The sequence below is a fragment of the Schistocerca piceifrons genome, chromosome 10 (genome assembly GCF_021461385.2).
Source record: "Schistocerca piceifrons isolate TAMUIC-IGC-003096 chromosome 10, iqSchPice1.1, whole genome shotgun sequence".
Classification (NCBI taxonomy): domain Eukaryota; kingdom Metazoa; phylum Arthropoda; class Insecta; order Orthoptera; family Acrididae; genus Schistocerca; species Schistocerca piceifrons.
The window spans coordinates 56,683,849-56,695,129 of NC_060147.1; the positions used below are offsets into that span (position 1 = coordinate 56,683,849).

At 39.6% G+C, this 11,281-nt stretch overlaps 1 protein-coding gene across 1 annotated transcript; it reads right to left on the reverse strand.

Annotated features, from left to right (window-relative positions):
- Positions 1–4,982: 4,982 nt before the first annotated feature.
- On the reverse strand, positions 4,983–11,015 carry LOC124718689 (ELAV-like protein 1). The gene has a single exon (XM_047244312.1). The coding sequence runs from the start codon at positions 11,013–11,015 to the stop codon at positions 9,888–9,890; it is 1,128 nt and encodes a 375-aa protein (XP_047100268.1). The 3' UTR covers positions 4,983–9,887.
- Between the last annotated feature and the right edge of the window lie 266 nt (positions 11,016–11,281).

Here is an 11,281-nt window from a genome sequence, read left to right on the forward strand (position 1 = left end):
GATCCATATCCATTACTTGTTTGGACTTTGTCCATAGCGAAGAACATTACTGTTTGCATGTCGACCATCGCTTGTGACACTTGTTCTAAATTCAAAGTTAAGTATTGTCAGTCTTTTTTATTGAAATATAGCTGCTACTGTTATTTGCTTGAATTGTTGTATAGCATTCCAAGAACGCAGCATCCCTTAGGCGCCCTATGAGAGACGAGTGGGAACGACCCCACATTTGGCGTTGAGGACTCAATGTGATATAACCTGAGGCTAGAGTCAATTAATATATCTCACTTCAGAGGACTTGGCACTCAGGCAGAGTATGTTGAGCGCTGTTTTGTTCAATAGGAAACTCGCAGCTATGGAATGTCTCTGTCCTTGGGAAAAAGATCGTCCCATCAAAGAACCTGATACCCCAGTATTTAGGCGTATTGTATAGTGAAGAAATAACGGAAGTCTTTTAACGTAAATGGAAAACACATGTCAGTGCAAAAGCGTGTTGCAAATTCAAGCACCTCATGTACAGAATTTCCTAACTCCAGTGTTTATTACTCATTTTGACTCACCTGTAACTGACATGGTCACTGGCGAAAATGTGTGACTAGTCTTCACTGTTATTTCTCCTATAATGTTAAGTATTTACGCAGTGTTCACAATTTCGTAACGTTTCTTTATCACAATTAACACTTAGGCACAAGGACTTCTGAAATATTTATGAGTTAGTTTTAATTCTGTAATGCCACGTCTTCGTACTAGTTGTTGATAGTAACTCCAGACGAGGGGAGAGCTGCTTGCAGCCGTTGTATCACTTTTTTCGAGTTCCTCTGTTGTGTGTGCAGAGTATTTAAATGCTGAAAGATGTGTGTGAGGAATACCACAACCTCCCACTACTACATCGAGCCTCTTTCTCCCTGCAGATGTCTCTGTGCTGCTTTGAAATTTAATGGCAGATGAAAACTGTGTGCAAGGCTGAGAGTCGAACGTAGGACCTGTAACTTCGAAAGTAGGAGAGAGAAGTAATGGTACAAATATGGTTGTGAGGCGGTGACCAGAACTGCGCCTGGTTAGTTCACTCAAAAAGCAGGGTTCCTGGTTCGACTCTCGGCCCATCACACAATTTGATACCGCCAGCGAGATTTAGCCCATCTTGTTGCACCTGCACTTGGCAGCACACATAAGTTCAGTAATGGATGACTGAAATTATATCTTTGATGTCCAGTCAATATATCCCTTGTTTACAAAAAAAGAGTGCAGGAAATGCAGTTCCCATTTCTAAGCTGTGTGAATTTGCACTGTTCCAGCTATTGAGGACAATGTAAATAATGTGTGAATCTCATTGTTACAACCTAGGAACTTTTTCAGTCAAATATATAGCAACTCAATGACATTGGCTGTGTGTGTGCTATCTGAAACAGAGTAATTTATCGTAGATAAGTTGATCGAGTGCTATGTACTTTGTTCAAAATGTCTCTCACAAATGCTCACATAGGAATTTAGAAATCATAATCTATACTTGATTTCATGGAATTAGTCGTGAACGCTTTTCAGCTTTTCCAACATGGCGTTTTTTCAATGGTAACTCCACTTTAGGAATCAGAAAATCATCGTGAGTACACAATAGTTCAACGATTTCGAAGTGCGTTTCTTTCCTCCTCCTTATTTGGCAGATGCCAAAGCTGCAAAATTTTGTCCACCAGTGGAGAAAGTTTTCGATAACCTCTTCAATACGCAATACAGAGTTTAGCAGCCACCATTTGCCTTGCAATCATTCTATAGTTGAGAGGATTTCCTTGCCTATTGGACTCCACAAATCGTTGTCTCTCCCTACTTTCTTTGCGCTTTCAATCAGTAACTTCAGTATCTGGTTTCATTTCAGAACACATGACAAATGATCATCTTTTTGCAGCCCATTTTTACAAGTCAGTAATTTTGTTTCAAATCAGAAGCTTTCGTCTCTACATAGAACATAAATGGGGTGCTTTGACATCCGATTACACGCACAGTGCAAGTCAAGAAACGAACATTCGTGTTCTAGTTCTGAGTAGGGTCTGAGCAAGTGTCCCCATTACAGCACTATACTTATCTGCCATCATACCCATTTCCTATATTCTGAACTATTTTTTCCACTTTTACCATCAATTGCAGCAAATGGTTACATGTGCAACGTCTAAGCGATGCAGCAGGGTAAGAGTAGGATTTACTTGAATGTTTCTTGTCTACCGTGAAGGTGAGGAGAAGAAATAAAACTAGTGGAGTATTTTCTCCACGCATGCTGTCAACCTGGTATATAACACACATCATGTTGCTTGCCGGAACATTAACTATCTGATGACTTGCATCATTGGGGAGCACTTCGAATCATGTTTCGTCATCTGTTTCTGATCCCTTCATTTCTGTAAATATCATTTGCGGTTTTCAGAGAGAAGAGCCGCAATTATTAAGACACTGGAAAGGTGGACTTAAAATCCTGTCCAACCAGCTCGATGTAGCCTCTCAGTTGTTTTCAGGAATGATTTCAGACATGTACTGCGATGGTTCCTTCGATTATTTCATGGCATTATAAATGACATTTCTCATGGATTTCCTTCTACACCTTAGGAAACACTCGAAGAGACTCCCTCTCGAACATAATCTATTTTCATATCCTGAGATGGTATTCCGTATGTACATCGTGGAGAAATGGATATCTGATTATCCGTCCATCATTTGTACAGCCATTTATCATCACTGACTCATCTTAATGGAAACATAAATGAACTGGACATTCAGATCTGTTATGGTTCTCAGTTTTTTCTGTACTGAATTTCTGTCAACCCATCTGTTGGGGTTCCTGTCCATGGATTTGATATGCACCATAAAATTTTCTTCTCTTTAGTTCAGTTTCACGTTCGTATTTTTTCAAAATTTATATGTAACTCAGCATTAGTTTTCATTATAGTAACATGTTTTCCAGTTTTCTTCACAGACACAAATGCCACATCACTAATGCTCTTAACAGACACTGATCACAAACGATCTATGTACAAAATTTTTCGTTCTTGACTTTTACTGATCTCCAGTTCAAGACGCTTTTGGGTTCATGTATGCCATTTTGTTTTACTGTCACTGAAATAATTTTCAAGCCAATTTAAGTCTGAACATTGGCTGATTTTAATGGAAGCATTCAGTTATTGTGCCCATTATTAGGTCTGGAGATGCTTCAGGAATTACAAGAACAATCGATTCGAACAACAACTTTATATTCATTTTAAAAATGTAATTTCATCATTTTTGTGATATTCAGTATTTTTGATAATCAGTCTGCCTCCTCATTTCCTGCTCACTTTAGTTATATTTTATATTATCGTTTTCATATTAATTGGAATGAAATATTGTGTTTATTCTCATACTCATTGTACATCTATGAAATCAGTTTTTAGACTGAGGTGTTTCACTGGTGGAACGATGTATGTAGGCCGGTGGAATAATTTATATTTGTAAGATTATTTATGAGAATAACTGTAACCTTTACTTTGGTCTTAGATTTCTTTTTCATACACTGTGTAGTTCTGTCCTGTTTCAAGATAATGCACTGAATTTGCAACTATGTTAACATGATGGACATTTGACTGTGGCCCACACTGCAGACTGTTTCAGTCTTCGTGAGCAGTGAAAATATTGTTTTAATTTATGGCATTGCATTGTTGTCTCTTCCTTGATTACACAAAGTAGGTATAAAGCTCTGTATCTAGAAAAACACACCTTGTACCTTTTGTTGCCTTAAAGGTACTGCTATCTACCAAACCAAACATCACTGTATTGTCATTTATGATTTTAGTTATGAGTAAAATTTCAGTTGCCACTTTTAATGTAACTTCACTTGTTATTCATTTTAGAAACTGAAAGAAATTCACAAACTCCTTAAGATCCGTGTCTTAAACAGATTTGCAGTAAATCTGATCTTCATAAATGGGCAGATTGTTTGCTGTACTTTCCATACAAAAAATCTGTCTTTTGTAAATCCTCTTATTGGCCTACATATGTTATTTAAGGAAATTTAGTGCACCACAATAATCACAGTCAATTAACTGTAAGACTCCATGAAGCATTTTCTGATTTAGGAAGAAACATTAAGAGAAATATTTCATGAGCAGTTCCAACTTGAGTGCATCTACAGATTTCTATTGACTTGAAACCAATTTTTTTATGTAACTTGTTAATCCTCTGACAATTCATAGCATAACCTGAATGTACAAGATCCTTATTGTTGTGTTGGTGTCACTTCATTAGATCATTTAACTTGTTTGAAAGTTATATTTATCAGTGATCATTACTGACACTTATGTGTGGAACATGATGAAGCTTCTGGTTATTCTTACATCGTCTATAGCACACATAATAGATCATATGTCAGTCTGTTCTCTCTCTGTCGCTTGTTCTGTTTTGTGCAAATCGATCATAGTTATGCGTGTAAGGCTACTCATTAAAGTACATATTTCTTAATATTCCACATTTCACTTTGAGAACGTACATATTAGAGCATTGTGGCCTGTATTTTCTCTGACAAGTACGTTTCAGTTCATATTCTGTAATAAACAACTCTCCTTGCCATAGTTATCTTCAAATAACTCGTTATCCTACAGTACGAATGGCAGTGCCCTTGTTCTACACATTTTCTTTTTGCAGATGTCAAAGGTGATCATGATTATTTTTATATGTTCTAAATGTCTCAGTAAAAATTAGTTATTTTTCGGTACAAAATGATTGTCTGTGTGGTTGTTTCACATGAAAATCATGTTTCACAGGATATGTTTTTATATTTTTACACAACTCATTACTTTATGTTAGAACAAGTGGCTTACTTGGATACTATCTATACTGATTTTTGTGTTTCCTATCATACAAATATTTTAAAAATGTCCAGACAGAAAAGGACAAGACAATGGATGGCACAGAAAAATAAACAAGTTATATTTCTCTCTTCTGCATTTATAATTTTGTGGAATGTGCCCTTGACCTAGTCAGATTCATTTGCTACAAACATTGGCAAATTGAAAACACTGTGGAACACTTTTCATATGCGATATTCTCAAGCAGATTATTTAAGTAAAGATAAGAAGTCTTCATGGGCGAACATGTGAGAATAAAACAATAACTTTATACTGAGAAAAAATTTTATTTCATTTTATGATAAAAATCTTTCCCACATGAGCTATTCTATTATTTGTATAACAAGTTAATGTGAAAAAGTGTTTTTAAAAGTAAAATAAGAAGAGTCTCTTTACACAGTAGACCAGTAATACTTTCATGTCGCTGATAATCTCATCTTGTGCGCCCATGCTGCATATTAATTTATCTGTTTAAAGAAGGAGTACATAATCTAATTAATATAGTACAGATCATAAATACATGGCAAGAAATGGGCTGGACTACAGATCTCATGCATTATATTCATGCTCAAATATTGTACTTTTGATGAACATGACAGCTTCCTTCTGCTTTAATTCCAACCCATTATTTTGTTTGCCATTTTATGTAATAAATTACGAACATATTGAAAATGAACTAATTTACATCCACTGAATTTGCTAATGCAATTGTCTCATACAATATGGACTATCAATTACTTTTTATTTTATCTACTACAATAAACATACTAGGATTGGGCAAGATTTACGTGTCTGACATTATAATGTCAGTGGACTAATTGAATAAACAAATAAGCAATTCACAAGTACACATAAGCCAGAAAATTTCTAAAAAATGTATGTAATTATATAAATACGAGTACATATACAAAGAGAGGAAACAAGCATCCCAGTGCAGTCGGCTTGCCTGTACTTCTTGTAAGTTAGGTATTGCTTAGGCCAACAAATGTTATATTTCAGGCAAACCTCAGCACTTAAAACAGTCTCCTGACCACATGTGTCAATTTTGTGTTAAAAACTTCTGCAAGAGAAGCGCAATGAACTATTTCCAGTCAGTCATTATTTCTGTTCAATGACTCCCAAGTAAGTATGATAAACAAATTTAATCTGGAATAACATACATTTTTCCATAGCCATGTTATCGTGCCATTTTGACACTTCATTCTTTATATCCTTAATGACACGTAAGTACATGTATTTCTTTGTCAATGTCAAATTAGTTACAGGAGTTTTATGAAAACCAAGTCCAGTAAAATCAGTACAACTGAATTGCAGCATGTTTGTAATCCATATGAACAACTGTTCCCCACTAGCAATTTCTCCCTCCCACTCTCATATCAACAAAAACTAGTTGCACACAGAAATAGAAGTGAAATCACTACTAACTGAAATTTTCCTTCCATCCATCCTGCTTACACTCACATAATATTTTTGCTATATTCTGTTGGAGTCATATACACTGACAATTACTGACAGAGGAACATTGCATGAAAGAGGAACTGGCAATATACTAATCGCCTAATGGGGTCAAGACAGTAGATTAAATCACAGGTACTTTCATTGAAATTACTTCAGTATTGCCTGCAGATACATTTTTCATTCAAGTTGCAATCAAAATACATAGCCTATGGTTCATCAACGTGTATTATTGTCTCTTTTAACCTATGTGATTTCATCATGAGCAAACAAAAAATTTAGTATGCTAAAAAACTGAAAGTACAGAAACATGAGAATTATTTCAACAATTTTTCTGAAGTAAGTAAAGAATAATCCAAATGACATAAATAAAAATGACCTGCACAGAAAATCAATATGCAATGTGTTTCATAACTACAAGCCAGGCAACATAACTTATCTGATGATCATGTGTGATATGTAGAAATAGCATAGGAAGTATATCAAAGTTGAGTTCAAGTGCATACTTCCTAAGTTCTCCATTCTTCCCACCTTCACTCCCCAAAATACTCATTTACTCCTCACTGTTTCACAAAATATGCTATGAACAATGAGCAAATACTGTATCAATCACATTAACTTCTGGATTTTATTTTTTACTGGATTTCTGAAAATATCCAATGACATCAACAATTTAATGGAACCTGTAAAACTTCAAAAGTTATGCAAGCTTGATAATCTCCACAGATATTGCCACAATCATAAAGCACATCTGGTCAATGACCACACCACTAAAATATGATTTAAACGTTATCTTTGTTATTAGCTTGTGCTAAAATTCAATATCTTATAAAACAGAGGATATGCACCAATTACTTGTCCCTCAGTCGTTGGAAAAGTCGCAAAAGTTTACTTTTTACAAAACAAATGTCATTAAACAGAGACAAATACTGATAATGTGGTCTGTACATTCTAAGGCTACATTTCCCAGGTTTTGGAGAGCGAGTTGACCAACAACTAAGAACATCTGCATATCATAACACCATCCCTGGAGGCTAAGCTGTTACTCTCAACATCTAGATAAATTTTCATTATCAAAAAACATTTCTCTAGACTTTCCCTAGTCTCAGCAACATATATGTATATACATTTTTAAACGTGTAACATTTCTCATTGCGACCATGACAGGACAAAGTACATCAAAATGTTTAATTCAAAAACGCCACAAGAAAGGCATCACTGTGTCTTAAATAGTGTAAGCATTCTTACAAAAATACATTTCTCACATGGAAGAAAAGGTATCGATTTTGGCACCATGCTCTATGGGCTATCTCATTTGTAGTTTTATTATTCAATGGTAACACGCTGTTAGGTATTCGTTTGGTTCTTTGGAAACCGTTTATAATGCTATGTCACTCTGCCGGAAGAGTTTCTCTATAGCTGAGAAAATGAAACTATCTGAACAACATCTAGTAAAAATGGACACGCGACAGGCAGGAAGTACATTGGAACAATACATATTTTTGAAATATTTCAAGGAAAAGCTAGATACTACCAAAATACTCTAAAAATAGTATTATGTTTCATGAGGCAGAATACGAAACAGGAATTCGTACCTGCATCGCAAACTAATATTAGCTAATAATTTTGCGAAACACCCGACATACCGATGTCTTTTAACTGCGATTGACTTTACATTAGTGCCAGTACACATAAATATATTTTTATATTTATAAAAAGGATGAAATGCACCTACTATCGCTGCCACAGACACAGATAGATATAAGTTAAGCAATCTAACTACAAGAAAAGTTGATCAAATAAATAGGCTAGCAACAATACTATTCATAAAGAGAGACATAAATAATTTAGCCCTACACAGATGACACAGAGACTGCACAATGAGAATGACGATGGCTTGTGCAACTTATGAGACAGTATTACATATTTATAAAGAAAATCCCTGCAAGTGACGTTACTCCTTCACTACTGAAACTGCAATGCAGTCAGTATAGCATGGCCTACAAAGCAGAAACTGTGTCATCTTTGACAGAGCACACAATAAATAAATGGGAGTTGAGTACTTCAGTTGTCTGCCTTTTAGGGAAATGCCACAGAAGTGCTGGAAATTTTAGCTTTCTGCAGGTAGCAGAACATGAACACATGAGACCCTGAGATGGGTTATACCTACACTGTGTTTCGTTAGGGGTCCTGTGTTTAGTGGAAAAGGCAATAGAGTTAAAAATGATTGAAACTGTAGCTTTGTCTCCCACAAAAACCTTTAGACACTAAGTCATATGCATTACTTAAATATATATTTTATGTCGAAGTGAGTGAGACTAAAACTTAAAGTTTAATAGAAAATATAATATAAGCCAAGACTACCGAAATTACAAGTTAAAAAAGCCAAACTACTGAGTGTAAGGCTGGTATTGCTAATGATTCCACTTTTATGCACAATATTTACACAACTGACCATGCAATCTTCATCAGCTATCACAAATAATGATCATAGTCAAGTAACCACATGTACATGCACACCTACAACACCTGGCGAACAGTAGTAGGTCAGATGTAATTTGGCACATAACACTGGAATCATAAGCCTAGCTGGACACAGAAAATTATAATTCGGTTTATCAAAGTGGCGAAACTTTGGAACTGACATTTAATTCAGTATAAATAACAGTTATGGGAAAGACAGCAATGAGGCCTAATGACATGTGCTTAAGGTCCCCTGGAGAGCTAGATATTATGCCCTTCCAGAAATTGAACAGTCTGAAAGGGCCCAATTTAAAACTGGAAGCCAATTGATTTTGAAGAAATTATAAATTTGTTTCAAATATTAGGCCTAATACGTTGAAGAAATAAGAAGCCATCTCAAAGGTATTGCCATATATGCACTGTAATGATCTCTGTTCTATACTGGAAAAGCAAGTTGTGATGTAGTATTTTCATCTATGAAGTGGTGTCAAAGACACCAACTAAAGGAGACTTTTAGCAAAGCAGACTTCCTTATTAAATAAATCTCAGATACATGTTGCAGGGAAGTATGTATGTTGAAGTGGGGCTGATCTTGTATGCAGATATTATTGCTGTATGAAGTTCTGGAACATACTATAATTCCACTGTCATGTTACAGCGATTGGTCAGATTACTAAATTGTGTATGGGATTGGAGTGAGTTTGCAGTTGCAACCATCAGTCTGCCTCCAAATACTGAAATATCTATTGGAGAATTTTAGCCACCTTTATACACATAAGTTACTGTGTTATTGAGCTCTAGCATACGCTACAGTTTCAATGACCTATTGCAGAGATTAACCGTGATATCAAATGATACACAGTGGGAGTGTAGAACTGTACCCATCAGCTGGCTTCCAAATCTTCAAATCTTTACAGGCGATAATTAGCCAGAAAATTTTAGAATTTTGGACGGTTTTACACGGGTTACATAGCAAGTGTCTCACGGGAGATGCCTAAATACTGGTGGGCTTCTGAGGGTCAGATGAGAGCAGTACAGTACGTCCAGCACTCTGGGAAAATTTCCCCAATACGGCAGAAATTGGAGAGGATGGAAAAGGGGCAGTCCGGCCTACGCGTGTTTGACTTTGGCTGTCTTGAAAGACACTTGCAGAACACGGTTACCGAGCGTGTACCCGTTGAGTGACTGGATAGCGACGACTGCCTCGTCGTAGTTGGTCATCGTGACAAAGCCGAAGCCCTTGCACTTATTGCTGTCTGCGTCGCGAATCACCTTCACGTTTTGGACGGCGCCGAAGGGCCCGAAGAGCTGCCACAGGACGTTCTCCTCCGCCTCGGGGGCCAGGTTGTAGACGAAGATGGACCAGCCGGCCGGGTCGCCCGGCAGCATCCCGGCGAGGTAGTCGCCGCCGGTGAGGGGCGAGTAGCGCTGCAGACCCTTGTTCATGGCGAGGATGGCCTTCTCGCCCGTGGCCCCCAGGGGCGAGAGGGGCAGATACCGGAAGCGGCTCCCGGGAGAGTGGATGGGTCCGGCGAAGCGGCGACCGTCGGGCGGGTAGTAGGCTGCTGCCGGGTGGTACAGTCCCAGTTGGGTGGTCGGCTTGTTGGCGAACTTGACCCCGAGGGGTTCGCCGGAGCCGGGCGGCGTGTACCCGTGCATTTCCTCGATGGCGCGCTCCGCCTCGGAGCGCTGGTCGAACCTGATGAAGCCCACCCCTTTGGACAGGCCGGTCGAGTTGTCGCACAGGATGCGGGACGTGATGATGGTGCCGAAGCGGGAGAACATCTTCTCGAACTCGGCCGGGGTCACGTTCCTCGGCACGCCGCTGACGTACAGGTTGGCCCCCTTTATCGACTCGCTGCTGGGCCGCGCGTGCGACACCTTGATCACCTTGTTCTGGATGCGCAGGCCGGAGAGCGTGTTCACCGCCTTGACGGCGTCCTCCTCGGTGCGGTACTTGACGAAGCCGTAGCCGAGGCTCTGGCCCGTCGACTTGTCGCGGATCAGCTTGCAGTTCTCGAGCTCGCCGACGGTCGAGAACAGCGCCCGCATGTCGTCCTGCGTCATCGTCTGCGGCAGGTAGTTGACTATCAGGTTCGTCTTGCTGTTGTCGTCGGCGCCGCCGCCGCGCCCCGACGACGACGGGCTGTGCGAGTTGCAAGGCGACGAGGCCGGAGGCGGAGGCGCCTGCCCGTTGTGGTGGTGGGTGGCCGTCGCCGCTCCGCCATTTTGCTTCATCCCCGGGAAAAGTGCGCGGCGAGCCGAGGTTGCGGCGGTATCGATCTGCGCGGAGCTGGCCGGCCGCCGGTCGCACGCTCCTTCGTCACCCGTCGGCGGTCACCGGAGAACTGGGGCCCGGGCGCCGGCCGCACCCCGGCCACCCCCCTCCAGCCCCCGTTCGGCGCGCCGAGCGCCCACGGAAACGGCCGAACGGCTGCCCCGCGCGCCCGGGCGGCCGCTCGATACTGCTGCGAGGCTCGCTAGCTAGCCGGGCTGCACGCGAT

Excerpts from the sequence above, each read along its gene's own strand:
- LOC124718689 (XM_047244312.1), bottom strand. The coding sequence starts at position 11,015 with ATGAAGCAAAATGGCGGAGCGGCGACGGCCACCCACCACCACAACGGG.